The sequence below is a fragment of the Hippopotamus amphibius genome, chromosome 5 (assembly GCF_030028045.1).
Source record: "Hippopotamus amphibius kiboko isolate mHipAmp2 chromosome 5, mHipAmp2.hap2, whole genome shotgun sequence".
Lineage (NCBI taxonomy): Eukaryota > Metazoa > Chordata > Mammalia > Artiodactyla > Hippopotamidae > Hippopotamus > Hippopotamus amphibius.
This window is the reverse complement of record NC_080190.1, coordinates 118,894,095-118,913,818: the sequence shown is the minus strand read 5'-3', so window position 1 is coordinate 118,913,818 and position 19,724 is coordinate 118,894,095. Positions and strand designations below refer to the sequence as shown.

Here is a 19,724-nt window from a genome sequence, read left to right as displayed (position 1 = left end):
AGGGCAAAATGAGTACACTTAAAATCACACAAAGCTGAGTAACAAAAACAGCAAAGATATTCAGCTAACAGTCAAAGGTTTTATATGTAAGCTTTTGCCCTAAATTTCAATTTGAGCAGTTTCTGAAAGCAGTTGGTTGGAGGAAAGGGGCCTTCCTGAAATGAGCAAAAAAAAGTAACAGCTCTCACAAGATCTTTAAATCTTAGAAGTACAAGAACTAAGTTATGGTTTTCGACCTTGGCTGTATATCAGCATCATCCCAAAGCTGTTAAAAAATACCCATGCCTTTGCCCCATCCCCAGAGACTGGTTCAAGTATCTGGAGTGGGGACAGACAGTGTTATTTATTAAAAGCATGCAAATAATACTAATGCGCAGACAGGGTTGAGACCCACTGAACTAGATGCAAGGATCAAATGAAAGGATCAGAGAAAGCAGACTGTAGTCTAGGAGTCTGATAATCTTTCATGGAAATAAAGTCATCCATGCTAAAATTAAAAAAAAATACGAGTGACTGGAGTATTGAGACTGAGCACATTCTCATTCTGGTTAATTTTAAATAGCCTTCGGGTAAAACTAATTCAGCTTGCCTCCTTAGTCCATCAGGAATTTAAGGATAGTAGTATGAGAAATTTCCTAACAGGCCAATCCAGCCAATCTGTTCAGCCTTAGAAAAGGATCCAGAGTTCATCTGTCAAAGGCCCGTCCTTCCACCCCTACTCTGGACTGCACTCACTTCTGAACTTCATTCTACGTTAAATGTCTCTTTTGTACTTCTCCTCTCTCTCTCTCGGATCCATCCCACTAATATTTGAACATCTCAGCCTCTCCTGTTTTAAACCACACACCCCTAGATCCCTCATTAACATCCTCGATCACAATCCTGCTCTTCCAGTGACTCCTAGCTCAGGGTCCAACAAGCCCATCAGTGCAGCTGCTAAGGATCTTGGCAGTCTCTCCTCACAACAAATCACCAAGTCCTTCTGTAATAATGCATTAAAAAATTTTCTCAAACGTGTCACCTCTGTCCATGCCCACTGCTGCTTACCTGAGTCCAAGCCACCACTGTCCCTCCATAGCAAGTATGGTAATAGCATTTCTAACCTGCACCCTCAGAATCACTCTTCTCCTCTCAGGCCCATTCTCCATGTTGTAGCCTAAGTAATCTCTTAGGCAAATTACCAAACCCATGCTTCCATTTTTCTCATGTGTAAAGTCCTCTATTTTTTTTAAACAAATCTCTTAGGTCTAATGGATACTAAACAAAAGCAATTAGCAACTGTGAAGCATAATAAATGGTAGTTAGTTTATTAATGTACAAATATTGAATAGCAACTGAACTACTTGCACTAGGAGAGAAAATATCATATTCAGGGACTAAATCAAAGGGCCGGGACTTAATTCACCTGCCAACGCAGGGGACATGGGTTTGATTCCTGGTCCTGGAAGATCCCACATGCCACAGAGCAACTGAGCCCATGTGCCACAGCTACTGAGCCTGTGCTCTAGAGCCCGTGAGCCACAACTATTGAGCCCACGTGCTGCAACTACTGAAGCCCTTGGGCTTAGAGCCTGTGCTCCAAAACAAGAGAAGCCACCACAATGAGAAGCCCACACACCCCAAGAAGAGTAGCCCCAGCTTGCTGCAACTAGAGAAAGCTTGCATGCAGCAATGAAGACCCAACACAGCCAATAAATAAATAAATAAATTTATTTTTTTTTTAATTTTAAAAAATAAATCAAAGAGTCTACAAAGTCGTTTTATCTGGCCTCCACCAACATTTCAGTCTCATCTTAGACTCAACACACCAGCTTTACTCTTACTTATGAGCCTTCACAAAGCTGTTCCCTCTGTCTGGAATGCTCTCCTTGTCCCACTTGGCCAATGAACTCCTGCTCATCATTCAGGTTCTGGCTTAAACTTTAATTTCTCCAAGAAGCCTATCTCAACTCCTCCACCCCCCCTTCCCAGCCAACATCAATCTCCCGAACCTCCTGTACTACTTCTGGGTACAACACATTCATAATGATCTGTTCCATGATCTTCCTTCCCACTAGACCATGAGCCCATGAAGGGCCATGTCTATAACTCCATCCATCAGCACCATGACTGGGACAATATAGGTTTTCAAGTGTTTAATAACTAACTTTAACGACATAACTGGAAAATACCCTTAAGTGTCAGCATGAGTTGGTAATTGTTGGCATTTCTCCATCACTTTGTCTCCACTGAGCTTTACCAACCCGAGTAAGGAAAGTATCTTCATTTCTTTTCCTCGTATTAAAGTTATGTTTCTAACATAAGTGATGGAGGTGACAAACCATCCGCTTGGCCTATTTTGTTATGACAACACTAAGAAATGGTATACTGAAGGGGAAAAGCTGATCTGCTTTCCCATCCTGTACCATAACTAATAGCTTGGTTATCAGGATCTTAATTTATTCATTTTAATTTATTTTTTGGCTGTGCCCCACAGCACTTGGGACCTTAGCTCCCAACCAGGGATCAAACCCACACCCCCTGTGTTGGAAGCACAGAGTCTGTCTGGACCAGGGAAGTCCCAAAGCTGAGTCTTTTTTTTTTTTTTTTTAATTAAAAAAAAATTTTTTTTTTTAAATTTTGGCCACACCATGCGGTGAGGCTTGCAGGATCTCAGTTCCCGACCAGGGATCAAACCCAGGCCATGGCAGTGACGGCAGTGAATCCTAACCAATAGGCCACCAGGGAACTTGAATCTTAATTTAGAATACATTTTTTCTTTAACACATATGTTATACCAGCCTACACTTGCTACTTACTATCCAATCACAAGGCAAAAAATTCCTGTAGGTTGTCATTCCCAAGAGTTTCAGTATATACCGTTTCTACAAGAAGTTAAAGACTAGTAGTCCTTAATACCAAGCATCATAAGTATCTTCATCTAGAAGTGTCTTTATACATTGTTTATCATCCTTACACTAGTTTTCTACTGAATTTAACTCTCAGTGGGACCAGAAACACTTGGGTTTCTTCTCACTAGGTACAACTTGCTTTAATTCCATGTGTGTCATGTGAATCTAATTTTTAAAAAAAAAAAAGACCTTATATTGCCTGGAGGAACTTGATACATTAAAAAAAATAAAATCAATACTAAAAGTATAGGACTTCCCTGGTGGCGCAGTGGTTGAGAATCAGCCTGCCAATGCAGGGGACATGGGTTCAAGTCCTGGTCCAGGAAGATCCCACATGCCACAGAGCAACTAAGCCCCATGCACCACAACTACTGAGCCCACATGCTGCAACTACTGAAGCCCACACATCTAGAGCCCATGCTCCACAACAGAAGCCCCCGCAATAAGAAGCCTTTGCACTGCAATGAAGAGTAGCCCATTCTCCACAACTACAGAAAACCCACGTGCAGCAATGAAGACCCAACGCAGCCAATAAACTTAAAAAAAAACCCTAACAGTATAAACGTCCATGTAAAAAGTTTGACAAAGCTTTATTTTTACATACAAATTTTCTTAAAGCCATATACTTTTTCTCTGAGTTTCTGCATTGAGAGGTAATGATTCCTTTTTCCCTTAAAATGTATATCCTAAAACAGAGCCTTGCCTCCTAGCTCAACTCTTTCGGTCTGCCTTAGGAGTTTCACCCTATTTTTTCATTCATTGGTAAGGTCAGGATGGCTGATTTTCCATGTATTGCCTCTTTCTGCATTTTTCTTACCTACCAGTTTTCTAATGCAGTTATCTTAAGCTAAAATTTTCCTTTTATTTCCCACCAATCACAAGATTACTTTTTCTTCTGAAAAATATAACTGGATACCTGAAATATTTGTGTCCTAATAAACTATATGAATATTTAAACATGAGAAAATGGGTGCCTACACAACTTACACATTAAAGTCCTTATCAGAAGAGAACAGATTAGAAAAGAACCTCAGGAAACAGGCTGGTCCTGAAGCCACCAGTAATGAGGAGGCTTAGAGCTAGGCTTCAACCTGGGCTTGATAAGACGGGGCAAGGCAACAGGAAGCACAGCTTTGAAAGTGACATATGCTGTTGTAATCTACAAAATAAAACACGCTTAGGAATGAAGACAAAAAAGACACAACCAAGTGGTCAAGGGTATAGCAGACCAGGTAAGTGTCAAAAGAGTTTAAATGATTGGGAAAAAGATTGGCAAGGGCCAAAGCGGGCAGGGAAGGAGGCTCCGTGGAATAGCCTTGAAAAATAGATAGAATTTATAAATAAATTAAAAAAAAATAGAATTCGGTCATTTGAGAAGAGAATGCATTTACTGAAGACTAAAGATGTCAATTCAACTCAAAATAAGAATGTCAGGACAGTTAGAAGAGCAGGGCAGTTTACAGAGAATCTTGAGAACATAAGAATAATTTAGATTTGACACAATAAAAGTCACTAAAGGCTTAAAGCCAGGAGAGTAGAAAATAAAAATATATCACTATTTTGACAACTATTTGGTCACTAAGAAGGACCTCTTGAGATTTAAATACCAAACCTGGGGACTTCCCTGATGGTCCAGGGGTTAAGACTCCTTGCTTCCACTGCAGGGGGCATGGGTTTGATCCCTGGTCATGGAAGTAATATTCCACATGCCATGCATCACAGCCAAAAAAAAAAAAACCAAAAAACAAACCTGACACTTATTTGTTATATTTGACTCCAGTAATTTTCGAGCTTTAGTTTTCTCTATAAAATGAGTACTAAAATCCCAGCTCACTCGTTGTGATGATTAAAAGATATTACACAAGTAAAAGCTCCAGGACAGGGCCTGGAACACAGTTAATGCTCAAGTAATGTTAAATGTGACTAAGAAGCTGGCAGCATTAACCCAGATGTGCAATAATTAATCCAAACAAGAGACGAACTGAAATACCAAATACCCATCCCCTCAACATGGAAATACTACTATCATTGTTAATTTACCATAACTTATTCATAAACACTCCCTAAACGCTCAGCACACACAGGATTACACTCCATAGTGTGGCAAACACTAAGACAACCTAAGAAATACTCCCTCCTCTTACAGATCTTGATCTCAATAAGAATATGCTTCTGGAAAGTAACTGACCATAAATCACAGGTCCCAAACCATAGTAAGCACCACAGAACTTACAGAAAGAATCATGGGGTGAAAAGTGACCACAGGGGTGTAATGGATTTGTATAAAAAGCAGTGGGAAATACGGTTGTACAATGTGCAAGTTGCAAATATCTTTATTAAAGAAATGGGCATATGTCTTTAATATGTTAAAGAACTTCTGTAAATCAGGTAAGAAAAACCAAATCCCACACCCCTTACCAGAAAATTTAAAAAGGACAGACAACTCACAGAAAAAAAATACTCAAAAAGCTCTTAAATGTACAAAAAGCTCACTCTCTGTCATAAGAGAGACATTTTTTTTAGACCACAAAGGGCTAAATATGAGAGAACACAGTTGGAGAGAATGAAGGAAAGCAGGAAATCTCATATCCTGCTGGTGAGAGAGGAAACTGGAATGATCTCTAAGGAGGCAGAACTAATCAGAATTAAAAGCCATCACAGCCTTTGATGTAGCAATTCTATATCTAGGAGTCCATTCTACAGATATATTTAGGTAGCACCATTTGTAGAAGCAAAGGATTACAATCAAAACACTGGTTAAATAAACAGTGGAACATTAAAATAACATAACTAAGCAAAGCTGTGAAAGAAGGAAGGTACTTTATACAAGGATATAGAGTAATTTCTAAGATACATTTTAAGTGAAAAAAGGTGCACAGCATTATCTTGTGTGGGACAAAAATATTAAAAAGTTTCATAAATTTATAGACTATCCCTGATGGGTACACAACTTAGTAGCAATAGCTGTCCCTGGTGACTAAAGTTCAAAGGAAGAGTCACTCATCACTTGAGACCTATCTTGAACATGTTAAAATTCAAAGTGTATACTTCCTACCAATCAAAACAAAACAGATGAGAACAAAATAAATCAAAACATTCACTGTTACCAATATTGTCCATTTGTAGGATAACAGGTGTTTTCTTTATGCATTTCTATAATTTTCATAATATTCTAAAGGAGAAGAGTGTAAAGGAGAAAATTCTAGAAAAAAAAGAATATGAGCAAATCTAGAGGTAGGCTGAATACAGAATATTTAGGTTATAACAGACAAGCCTAAATAAAGTAGACTGGTTTTTTTGTTTAGGGTTTTTTTGTTTTTTTTAGTTTTACAATCTTTACTGTATTAAAATTCTAGGTCTCCATTTCATATTTTTAAAAGGCAGACTGTTTCTGAAACGAGATACACAACTGTGCCTCACTTACAGAAAGGCTGTAGTAATGCTGCAGAATGTATGAAAGATTAGGTTAGGGGCTAAACTCTCACAGCATTTTTGGTGCTAGAAAAAGCAGCACAAACTAATCCATAGGCTTCTGTTGACATTAAAGCAGAAAATGACAAAGATACTGTTAAGATTAATCTGATAGATCAGAATGTGGCTACTCTAGAAGTAAAAGTAGCCAATTTCTGGTCTACGGACATGTTTCTTGTGGCTCAGGTAGCGTTTTAAGGGTCTGGAAAAGCCACAAAATCCAGAAGCACTGCACTGCTGAAAGTCCACAATCCACGTGAGGAAAACGTGGTTTCCCTCTTTAGACAGGCGAGGTGCTCTCCATGTGTTTTCCTTTGTTGTGGCCTAAGCAGACTTACTTCTTTCACATACCTAACTTTTCCAGTCTCCAGAGAGAGTTCTTGATTGCTAAAAGGCACCTGAGTTAAGTCACTGGACTTGAGGCCAGCGGAGGGTCTGGACTTGAACAGTGGTGGGAGACAGGAGGGCTTGGGGGTTGGGGTTAGGGGTGGGGGAGGGACACAACATAGGCTGCCCATGAGAGGCGGAGACTCAGGAGCCAGGCCACCCTGTTTAGCTCTGGCTTCACCACTTACTAGTTCTGTGACCCAGGACTAATGAGTTACTTAATTTCTGTCTCATTTTCTTCCATCTATAAAATGGAGACATAACAGTACATACCTCATAGCTGTTAAGGATTAAATGAGCAAATATTTGTAAAGCACTTAGCACAGTGCCTGGCACAGAGTTAGTTTCTGTGAAATGTACCACATGCCTACCGTGAGCTCAGTTCTAAGAGAAATAAAAATTCACAGACTTTACATCTGATAGGTACAGCAAAGGAAAGGGGAACTGTCAAAGATGACAGTAAAGGTATCTACACAAAGGTACAGGATGACAAGAGATGAGTTCTTCAAGGGACAACATTTAGACAAAAATCAAATAGCTGAGGGCTTAGCCTCAAAAAAAAAAAAAAACCCCTCTGACTGGATATAGAAAGATGAGTCACATAAAGTGTGATTAGAAAGGTATAGTGTCAGGACTTCCCTAACAGTCCAGTGGTTAATACTCTGCACTTCCACTGCAGGTGGCATGGTTTTGATCCCTGGTTGGGAATTAAAGATCCTCCATGACACATGGTGTGCCTAAAAATTTAAAAACAGAAAGGTATAGTGTCTCACTTGAGAATCAAGGACAAGAAGAGAATCACGTTAAACTTCCAGTAACAATAATTTCACCTTATACTTGTAAATTTTTAGTTTTTCAGTTACTCCTGATGATTTCCCCAGATTCTAATAATGACCCCACAAAGTAGAGAAATTAAGTCCATTTTACTAATGAAGACAGATTAATTACCTAAGATTACATAGCTAATAAGTTATAAAATAGGAAATCAAAACCACTACTATATATATTTAATAATCCTCATATAATAATTCTATAAGAATCAGGATATTATAAGTTAATGTTAATTTCATTCAATGGAGCAAGTATTATACCCCTCTCCTGCTTTAAAAAAAAAAAAAAATCCAAATGACAAAGTAAATGAAGGAATTTGCCTAACATTAATCAGTCAGAAACAATTATGCCCAGAAAAGAAAAAAATATATTTTTCCTATTTTGCCCAATAAGTTAAATAGCACCTCCCATTTATTTTTACTAATTAAAAAAAATTCTTTGTTCATTCTCTTTAAAAAAATGTTTGAGTACTAAATGCTAGCCAGGTACTGCTGCAGACTTTCTGGTTCTCAAAGACCTAAGTAGGGGAGAGACACTGGTAAATACAATTTTAATTTAATGTGATAAACACTGCAATGCATATATGTACAGGGACACTGATCCAAACCCAGGAAGAGGCAGGTGTGATGCTGGGAAGGAGATGAATGGAAGATGCCCAGGAATTAGTCAAGTAATGCACCTGCAGCAAGAAGGCGCCAGGCAGTGTGGCTACAAACAGGCTTTAGAGTAATCAGTGATGCTTATACCACAAAAATGCAATACCCATTCAATTTTAATTATGTTACCTTTTATTATTTTACAATATATTTCAAAAAATGCCGTTACAGTTGCCTTAACTGCTCTATAAGACCTGGAATCGGAAGAACACTGAGAATTAGAACACACAAACATCAAGCTGTAATACCTACTTGTGCTGAACCATTACTACCGAAGGGATGTTGTTGTTTTAAATAAGCAGATGTGTGGCAATGCAAAATAAAATACAAACTTGTTAAAACAGAACAGTAAACTTTGTTTCAATGGCTATAGAAAGGAGGTGGTTTGGTTTGGTTTTGTTTTGTTTTGTTTTTCCTAACACATCTGGTCTGGCAGCAAGTTGTATTAGGCATTTAAAGCGATACATGCCCTGAAAGCTTGTATCTTCAGTGGTGCACATCACCTGAATCAGAGCCCAGATGAAAAAAATCTCACTCTCCATTCCCTCAACACCCCTCCCTCCATAGCATCACAATGTTCTTGAACTCAAGATTCTTGTTGGTGAAGTATTTTACAATAATTTTTCTCCAGTGACACTGGATGCTTTTAGTTTTCTCTAAAAGAGAAGCGATGAAAATGCAAGGAAACCCTCCAGGGTCTAATGTTCACTTCACATTCTCCAAGCAGTAAAATAGCAGCTCTAAATGTTGATGAAGAAAGTTTTCAATTTCCTCCTATTACTTTTTAATCATATTAGCATTAAAATTTATCTGGAGTTAGTCAAATTTCCCAAAGAAAATGTTTAGTTGCCAAATATTTTAGAAATTTAATAAAGCATTACATATATGTAATTAGCTCTTATCTACCAAAAATATATATGTATATATATTTATATTTATCTTACCTTTGCTGAAGTCCTGTTTTTGTTTTTTTTTTCCCTAGCTGAACATGAGAAACACGTTTCAGTGGACGCACAAATGCTGGCTTTATTTCTTTATAAGCAATAATTTGAGTCTTTTTTTCCTTTTCATTCAATATGACTGCATGTCCATAATAAACTCACAAAAGGCAATAAAAGGAAACGCCTACTGAATAGGTATCTGCCACGCAATTTATGTTTCAAAGTTAGACTCTACCAAACAGCACTACGGCACGATAGGCATTCCATTTTTGTTTCCTTTTTTCAAGTTTGTCAGTTCTTCACTACCATTTTTCTTTTCCCCTAGCAGGGGACAGTGTGTAATCACAAAGTAAGGCCTAGAGACCATTTACAGTCACTCCCAATATTAGGGTGGACATAATTCTGAAGAGCTGATATAAACCAAACTGAACAGTAGTCAACTAGAACCACATTTGGTCACATTCAAATAGTCTCCAATAACACTTTGCTGATACACGTTTCCTTCTCGACTGATTCTGTGTTAATCTTTAAAAAATTATAATAAATAAGATTGCCAAGTTTTCGTAGAGTTGTATTTTTAGGGGACTGTTACATTCCAATGAGTATGTTTTAATTCACAAAATGTCATTAGTAACGTCCTTTCTATAAACATGGTTGGCAAAATAAAAAAGGCACAAAAGGGGAGTAATGAGAAATGCTTTCAACTTTCAGTGAAGAGTACCAAAGCAAGTGTCTTTCACGAGAAAAGGCAGAGAAAAGTTTTCAGTAATTCATGCACAACTTGAGCTTAAAAAAAAAAAACAAAAAAAACCCTTCTCTTCAGATAGATCCTGAGGCTTAAGAAAACAAGTTTTCCTAATCATGTGCTTCGTGTAAAATAAAATGTAAAGCTGCACAAATACATGTTTGGTTTAACAGTGGACCCATGTTTTTTAAAATGTGAGGCAATTAAACAAAGGAAAACAAAACCAAAATACCTTCATAAACAAAGCAACTCCACTTGTTGCCTCTGCCCTTCTTACCACTTAGTGGGGTAAAATGTCCAATAAAATGTAAAATGCAGCATTCTCAATCATGTAATCTAGAAACTTTTCATGATAACTTATTGCAAATTGCACTTGACAGTTCACCACAACAATGGAAAACTGGCCCCTTGTTCATTTATACAGTCCTCGAGCCCCAAAATGAAGTCACCAGTAAAATGATCTGGATAAAAAGTTTGCCGCTGTGCTCAGCCAGCTAGCTCCACCCTCTGGGTGTGAGCCCACCCGGGACACGGCTTTGTCCTGCTCCTTTGTGGGACTCTCATCCTCAGGCAGGTAGTCGGGCAGCTCTGTGTTCTGTTCTACTTCCACAGGTGTGTCTTGGAATGGGACCAGCATCTGATGCAGAGAACATGTTAAGAGTTATTACAAAGTCAACCTAACTGATATAAGCACATGTCACAGAAGTCAACTTAACTTCTCATTCTAATCACCATATTTATTCTCAGAGGCTATATTCCTTTATTTTTTTAAATAAATAAATTCATTTATTTATTTATTTATCTTTGGCTGAGTTGGGTCTTCGTTGCTGCACACAGGCTTTCTTTAGTTGCTGTGAGCAGAGGCTACTCATTGTTGCAGTGTGTGGGCTTCTTAGCATGGTGGCTTCTCATTGTGGAGCACAGGCTCTAGGCACACAGGCTTCAGCAGTTGCAGCACTCAGGCTCAGTAGCTGTGGCTTGCAGGCTCTAGAGCACAGGCTCAGTTGCTCTGCAGCATGTGGGATCCTCCTGGACCAGGGATCAAACCTGTGTCCCCCACATTGCCAAGCGGACTCTTAACCACTGCACCACCAAGGAAGTCCCTATATTCCTTTAAAAAGTATCCTCTTAAATGAAGGTAGATCCAATTGTTGAGCACCATGTAAGTACAGAAGGAATAAATTACGCATGAAAATTCTGATGCCTTTCTACTGAGGCTCCGGGAATAAATGTTCAACCTCTATTTAAAGATGACAAAAACAAGTATCTGGCTGCTGTGGGCCCCTGAAGAGCCAATGAACCTCCTTTCCATGGGAGGTCAAATGAGCTAAAGTCATACAGATTCCTCTTCTCTTATCACAAAGCTGGTGGAAGGAGTAGCAAGACACCAAGATTTTCACTATATATACTTGCCCAATGGTGGGAGTGGATATTTTTTGGATTGGCAAAAGCAATTAAGATTAGAAAGTATTTAAAAACCAATGCAGGGGGGCTGCTCTGGTGGTGCTGTGGTTAAGAATCCACCTGCCAATGCAGAGGACACGGGTTTGATCCCTGAGCTGGGAAGATCCCACATGCTGTGGAGCAATTAAGCCTGTGTGCCACAACTACTGAGACTGTGCTCTAGAGCCCTCAAGCCACAACTACTGAGCCCACATGCTGCAACTACTGAAGCCCGCATGCCTAGAGCCTGTGCTCCACAACAAAAGAAGCCGCTGCAATGAGAAACCTGCACACCACAATGAAGAGTAGCCCCCGCATGCCACAACTAGAGAAAGCCCGTGTGCACCAACGAAGACCCAACACAGCCAAAAATAAAATAAATAAATAATTAATAAAATAAATCTTAAAAAAAAAACAACAATGCAGGGCTTCCCTGGTGGTGCAGCGGTTAAGAATCCACCTGCCAATTCAGGGGACATGGGTTCGAGCCCTGGGCTGGGAAGATCCCACATGCTGCAGAACTACTAAGCCCATGTGCCACAACTACTGAGCCTGTGCTCTAAAGCCTGCAAGCCACAACTACAGAGTCCACGTGCCACAACTACTGAAGCTGGCGCACCTAGAGCCTGTGCTCTGCAACAAAAGCCACCACAGTAAAAGGCCTGCACACTACAATGAAGAGCGGCCCCCACTCACCACAACTAGAGAAATGCCCGTGCGTAACAACAAAGACCCAGTGCAGCCAATAAATAAATATTTTAAAAAAATAATAAGAAATAAATAAAAACCAATGCAAGGAAACAACATATTCTTCATTTCCACATTAAAATCAGCAAGACCTCTCCCCTGAGATCAAGAGCAGAGTCTGAAATCCACAAGATATAAAAAGAGGCTCTGAAATCCACAAAAGATCTCTGCATATTTCTAAAAGTGTTACCTGTTAACCAAGAAACAGTAGAATAATCTGACTCAGCCCCATTCCTATATACTCAGCAGCTATTAGTCTAGAAATACTAGCAATCTGCTAGCCACAAGGGATCATTAGGAGTCAGGGTGAGGCATAATGCAAGCTAAAGAGAGCTTTTACCTCTTCTCCACTTTCGCTTTTCACAACTTGCTGAGCCTTCATAACCTTGGTTGATGCTATGGCTGATGCCAAAGCCTAGGCCAGGATAAAAAGACAATAATTGTGAACACTGATGTGTTTACCCATAACCTCAAGCATATTCAGTCAATTTAGAATACCAACCTCTGCTTTCAGGTCTGAACGGATTCGCACCACACATCTTTGAACGGCCATTTGAAAAGTAAAGCTAATAACACCTTTAATTTTTAACAAAGCCTCTTCACACAGGTTTCTCCGAGACTGAAAAAGTAAAAGCAAATCGTTATTAAAACTGGCAAAATAATAAAAGGGAATAAATCAAATCAAGCAACATTGAACTAGTCATAATATATGGGGGGAAGGAGAGAAGAGGGGGCTGGGGAAAGCAAATGTCCCTATTTCAATGCTACAACCGCATATGTGAGGGCACAGAAAGAGTGGTGTTTAGTTAAGTTTATGAAAATTTTTAAGATCCAACAAAATAGTAATTCCTGCTAGATTTTTTTCAAGCTTCATTATTAAAATTTAATTTTATTCATTTTAATCAGAAATAAATTAGCCAATGCTAATTTAAATCTTAAACTAAACAGAAGAATAATACAGAAAACATGCTGAAAAGCAGAGGCTTCTCTAGCTCAAGGGTGGGCAAACTATGGTCCAACAGCAGTTTTTGTAAATGAAGTTTTATTGGAAACACCCATACCTATTTGTCTGCATACAGTCTAAGTCTACTTTCATGCTCTAGCAGAGTTAGCGGTCATAATAGAGACATACGGCCTGCAAGACCTGAAGTGTTTACTATCTGGCCCTTTAAAGGAAGGGTTTGCTGACCCCTGCTCTAGCTTAAAAGCCTCTAGGGATAAATTCTAATACACTGGAATTAGAATTGGTGAGCAGTCAGTGTTTGAGTCACTATTGGTTTTTGTTTTTTGTTTTTTGGCATGAAATCCTTACTTTAAAATGTATAACTTTCATCTCAATACAACTCAAATTGTATAGAATCCCAAGTTGCAGTTGCAGGTAACTTTATATCTGACAAGCTTGAGCAAATACCGCCTAATTGATAGTAAAACTATAGCTGACAGGCTTCCATACCACTTTCCATGGAGATACTGGTACTGGACTCCAGTTCAAAGCTGAGTCACTGTTTTGTAAATCACTTGGAATTTATAAATATCACTGCACCCATCGTTCATGGCATTCTCAGTGGTTACCACTGCATTCTCAAGGGTTACCAATATCCTCTTTTTGGTTCTCATTTTCCTCTGACAACACAATATAACATACGCCCCCCGCCTTCAATGCTTCCTTGATTCCTTAATAATATGCTACCCTGGTCTACTTACACCACTGAGTATTTCATCTCTATCTCATTTTATCTCCAAGGTCCAGTGCTAAAACTAAGTGATTTTCTTTCTACTTCATCCCTCAGTAGACTATTCTTACCACTTCAACCATCACTACCATGTAGAAGCACAGACATCTATCTCCAACGTGATTTTATTTTCATTTGTCTACAAGTGGTCATCTCAAACACAACATCCAAAGAGAAAATGAATTAAAAAGTAACTACAGTTTCTCCTCAACCCTCCCTCCTCCTCCAGCCCATACATCAAATCATCATCTCTAAATTATCCTGTTTCTGTATTGAGACCAGACTCTGATTCGGTACTTCTGAAGGGACAGGAATCAGCAAATGACCCCAAGTCTCTGGATCAGACTAAGAAGCACTGCCTTCAAACTACCTGATTCTTCTCGTCTACTGAATAAAATCCGTCTTCAAACTTATTTCCACATCCTTCAAAACAACTCACATCGTTTATCTCCCTACTTCAACTATTCTTCCACTTGTGCATTTCCACACTCTTCAGACAAGGGTCTCGAATACTGTAGAGCATGGCAGTGCACACACCCACAGGGGCTCATGTAGTGCACTGTCCCTTCTGCAAAGCCCCTTTGGGGGATTAGTGCCTTAAAAAGATCCATGTTTATCTCTTCCACATACTCAACATCAGGTAAATTTAAAAGTGAACAGAAGTGTGCATAGCATATATAACATGAAAAAATTAGAACACTACTAGCCTAATCTGTTTCCTTATTTTAAATATAAGGGAACGGAAAAACAGAAAAGTTAAGCAATTTGCCTGGTTTATCTTGAGATAAAGAATAATGAGTCTTATGCTAAATTCCAGCTATGTGTGACAATGAGAAACCAGATCCATGATGCCAATTCATCTTTACTGCGACACAAATTAACACCTTTGCAACAGGCAAAGATGGGGGGGTCCCCAATTCCAAGATATAAACGTGAGCTCTTCAACAGAGCATATAGGATCAAGATTTAGCTAAGAAGTATGAATAACCTCTGGATCGGGACAAAGGATCAAAATTAGGTTGTAAGAATCATAAGCAGATAAAATTAGCAATTGGGCAAGGAGGTAGATGGGTCAAGTTAACTGCCTGGCAACTGCTAGGAATAAAAGGAGGTGGGGGAGGGGGAGAGGGAAGGGAGAGAAAGAGGGAGGGGAAGGGAGGGAGAAAGAGTGTATGTATATCTATTCAAAAAAGGTAGCTAGTAGTCTCTCTCCAATTTCTTTCTTTCTTTTTTTTTTTTTTTTGGAAGCTTTATTGAGATACAGTTAACAGACAATAAACTGCATATATTTAAAGCATACAATTTGGTATCCCAATCTCCCAATTCATTCCCCCCCAACCCTCCCCACTTTCCCCACTTGGTGTCCATATGTTTGTTATCTACATCTGTGTCTCTATTTCCGCCTTGCGAACCAGTTGATTTGTACCATTTTTCTATAGTGCACATATATGTGTTAATATACGGTATTTGTTTTTCTTTCTGCCTCACTTCACTCTGTATGACAGTCTCTAGGTCCATCCATGTCTCTAAGAATGTCCCAGTTTCATTGCTTTTTACAGCTGAGTAATATTCCATTGCATATATGTGCCACATCTTCTTTATCCATTCATCTGTTGATGGACATTTAGGTTGCTTCCATGTCCTGGCTATTGTAAATAGTGCTTCAATGAACATTGGACTGCATGTGTCTTTTTGAATTATGGTGTTCTCTGGGTATATGCCCAGTAGTGAGATTGCTGGGTCATATGGTAACTCTATTTTTAGTTTTTCAAGGAACCTCCATACTGTTCTCCATAGTGACTGTATCAATTCACATTCCCACCAACAGTGCAAGAGGGTTCCCTTTTCTCCACATCCTCTCCAGCATTTACTGTTTGCAGATTTTCTGATGATGCCCATTCTAACCGGGGTGAGGTGATACCTCATTGTAATTTTGATTTGCATTTCTCTAATAATTAGTGATGTTGAGCAGCTTTTCATGTGCTTCTTGGCCATCCGTATGTCTTTGGAGAAATGCCTATTTAGGTCTTCTGCCCATTTTTTGATTGGGTTGCTTGTTTTTTTGATATTGAGCTGGATGAACTGTTTATATATTTTGGAGATTAGTCCTTTGTCTGTTGATTCATTTGCAAATATTTTCTCCCAGTCTAAGGCTTGTCTTTTTGTCTTGCTTATAGTCTCCTTTGCTGTGCAGAAGCTTTGAAGTTTCATTAGGTCCCACTTATTTATTTTTGTTTTTATTTCCATTACCCTAGGGGGTGGATCAAAAAAGATCTTGCTGTTATTTACGTCAAAGAGTGTTCTTCCTAAGTTTTCGTCCAGGAGTTTTATAGTGACTGGCCTTACATTTAGGTCTCTAATCCATTTTGAGTTTATTTTTGTGTATGGTGTTAGGGAGTGTTTTAATTTCATTCTTTTACATGTAGCTGTCCAGTTTTCCCAGCACCACTTATTGAAGAGGCTGCTTTTCCATTATATATCCTTGCCTCCTTTGTCATAGATTAGTTGACCATAGTTTATCTCTGGGCTTTCTATCCTGTTCCATTGATCTATATTTCTGTTTTGGGGCCAGTACCATACTGTCTTGATCACTGTAGCCTTGTAGTATAGCCTGAAGTCAGGAAGCCTGATTCCACCAACTCCATCTTTCCTTCTCAAGATTGCTTTGGCAATTTCTAAAGACTCCATAGTAGCACGATTTGCAGTTAAGGAAATAAAGCAAAGAGGAAAATGCCTATGAGGATCCAAAATCAGTAATAACTTTCTAAAGTCCTTGATACATACACTAAAATAATGTACACTGATTTCATTACTAGTGAGAGTAGACATGTTTCCCTACGTAGCTGTCCAAGACAGCAGTTAAGAGCAGGGTTCTGAAGCTAGACCCACACTGCCTAGGTTCAAATCCTATGTCCTTCACTTACCACTTCTACTATACTGGAACGCTATTTGAATTTGGTATGCTTCTGTCTCATCTGTAAACTGGGACTATAAATAGACCTTATAGTTTTATGAAAAATAAGTGAGTTAACATACCACAAGGGTACCTGCAAGTATTCCAATACACGTTAGTTGATACTATTTACTAGAAATTACATCTCTTTAGGGAACTTCCCATTTTCCTGTTAGGTTTTCCTTTGTTGATTTTTTAAGGCCACTAACCTAATGTCAATTATTCATTACAAATATTTATTCCTACCTGTTTTTACCTTTTAAGAATATCTTTGACAAAGAAAAAACTTTACTGTCAAACTAGAGAGCTTTCCTAAAGCAATTTCTTCCACTGCCTTTATGCTTAAAGAAGCCCTTAAAGAGATCTGTTAAACAGTAATTTAATTTAGATTTCTTTAATTTCACGGTTTAATACTTTACATCTGATATTTTTAGTACAATTCGAATTTTTAGTATTTGATGAGATTCCGTTTCCATTTCCCTTCCCATATCTGCAAAACTGTCAGTTTTCTGGCACTATTTATTGAACAAACTATGTCTTTCCTTTATCATAGGATAAGTTCTAATATATACTAGAGTCTGCTTCAGAACTTTAATTTTTTTTTGTGGGGGGTGTCAAGACCACATTGCTTTAATTACAGAAATTTAATAGTACAGTTTAATATATGGTAGGACACACCCTTGCATTATTACTTTTAGGTATCGTCTTAGTTGTGTGAAGCCTCGGCATTCCTGGCTCCCTCTCTTGGGAGCACGCACTCTTCCACAGGCATCCACTGGCTCACTCCTAAGTCTTTGCTGAAATGTCAGTTTCTAAGAGGTTTTTTATAAATCATCCTATTTAAAACTATAACCCACCATCCCACCCCTTAGCAATTCCTAGCTGCCTTCCCTTTATTTTTCTCCATGGAACCTACCACCTCTACTATACTATAAAACTTGGCTTGTTGACTATCTCCTCCAACAATGATATTAGCTTAATGAAGTCAAACAGGATTTATGAGAGCTTTTGCTTGTTTTGGTCACTGCTGTATCCCTGGTGCCTAAAATAGTTCCTGGTACACACTAGGTACCAGGCTGTGTCACCAACATATGTTAATGTTACAGTACAGTTTTAGAGTTAACTTGCTTTTTTTTTTTTTTTTTTGAGGATTTTAGCAATTACATTCTTAAGATATACTGGCCTATACTTTTGTGGGTGTGCTTTGCTGGATTATATTATTCGGTTTCTGCTAGCTTTAAAAAGTAATTGGGACTTCCCTGATGGCGCAGTGGTTAAGAATCCGCCTGCCAATGCAGGGGACATGGGTTCGATCCCTGGTCCGGAAAGATTCCACATGGCGCAAAGCAACTAAGCTCATGCACCACAACTACTGAGCTTGTGCTCTAGAGCCCGTGAGCCACAACTACTGAGCCCGCATGCCACAACTACTGAAGCCTGAACGCCTAGAGCCCACGCTCCACAGCAAAAGAAGCCACCACAATGAGAAGCCCACGCACCATAAATGAAGAGTAGCCCCTGCTCGCCACAACTAAAGAAAGCCTGTGTGAAGCATCAAAGACCTAACGCAGCCAATAAATAAATAAATAAAATTAAAAAAAAACAACAATCGTACTATTTTCATTCATTAACATTAAACAGATGGTACTGGTGACAATTTATATATCTTAATATCTTTCATTCAATTAATTCACATTTACCAGAACCTGCTTTCTAGGAACTTTTTGGGATCATGTGGCCCCAGTTTCGACAAGATAGTTGTTATTTGACAATGTCATGGATAATACGCATATGAAAAGTTTCCCCCAACCCCTGTTTACTGAATCCTAAATCCTGAGGGCTAAACGCCCCAACGCCACAACTAGAAAAAGCTGTGGATAATCCAATGTAACCTACCTGGCACAACTAAACAGATAAGTGGTAATCCACCAGTTGCCACCCCTAAATATGTGAAGGTATATAACTTATCGCTGCTCAAGATAACCCTCCAATTCTGGTCAAGATGGAGTAACAGGGACCGGATTTACCCTCCAGGCTTACTCAACTAAAAATACAGACAAAATAAAATGAATAAAACAATTATTTCCAGGTGTTGGAAAGCAGACACCCCTGACTGAAGGAAAACAAATGATGTGAGCTCCACCAGCACAGCAATGTATTGCCTGGAAAGCTTTCAGGCTGCAACTCACACAGTGGGAAGCCAAGCAGAATCAGCAGTCTCCCCAAGTTGAGGACACAAAGTTGAAAATTCAGAAAGATCAAGGCAACTATAATTCACAGCACAGAGCATGAGAGGACAGCGCTGCACGAAGGGGGCCCCTCAGAGAGAATACACACGTCAGTGGGCAGTGGGTTCCCCTCCAGTTTTCAGCTGAGTGATGACTTGCGCTCGCATGTGAGGAACAACCAGTCTGGAAAGGAATAGAAGGAACCATCCTGTGGGCTCACACAGAGCTAGGGATACTCCCTGTTCCCATCAGCCAGAGCAGAAAAAACTCACATACACAGAGCATGGACAGAGAACCCAGAAGAGTATGGCCTCAGTAGTGTAGCAAAATTATCCCTAGGTTAAACAATGCTGTGGTCTGCCTACCAGAGCTTAAAGGGAAGCCTCAAAAAGATCCAATGTTTGCAAGTAACTTAACTCTAATCCAGAACAAAACTCAACAAAACATTTTAAGGCTTTGTATACAAATATATGCTGTACTCCCAAAGGTAAAATTTGTCACCTCTGATATCCAATAAAAAATTATAAGGTGTGCAAAGAAGCAAGAAAGTACAACATATAACTAGAAAAATCAGTCTACAGACATACTCAAAAATAACACAGATGACTGAATTTGTTGATGAAGACATTAAAGTTATTCTAACCATATTCTGTATGTTCAAGTAGATAAAGTGTAAACATGTTAAGGAGATATAAAAA

The 19,724-nt window shown here is 38.9% G+C and overlaps 1 protein-coding gene across 2 annotated transcripts in view; it reads right to left on the bottom strand.

Moving 5' to 3' along the window:
* Nucleotides 1–8,350: 8,350 nt before the first annotated feature.
* ARMC1 (armadillo repeat containing 1) overlaps nucleotides 8,351–19,724 on the bottom strand; it is a 36,233-nt gene continuing 24,859 nt past the window's right edge. For both annotated transcript variants that reach the window (XM_057736143.1, XM_057736144.1), the window contains 3 exons: nucleotides 12,615–12,731; nucleotides 12,453–12,527; nucleotides 8,351–10,559 (listed from right to left, as the gene is read on the bottom strand). In XM_057736143.1, the coding sequence (XP_057592126.1) occupies nucleotides 10,368–10,559; nucleotides 12,453–12,527; nucleotides 12,615–12,731 (384 nt within the window). In that variant the 3' untranslated portion in view covers nucleotides 8,351–10,367. The remainder of the gene's footprint in view (nucleotides 10,560–12,452; nucleotides 12,528–12,614; nucleotides 12,732–19,724) is intronic.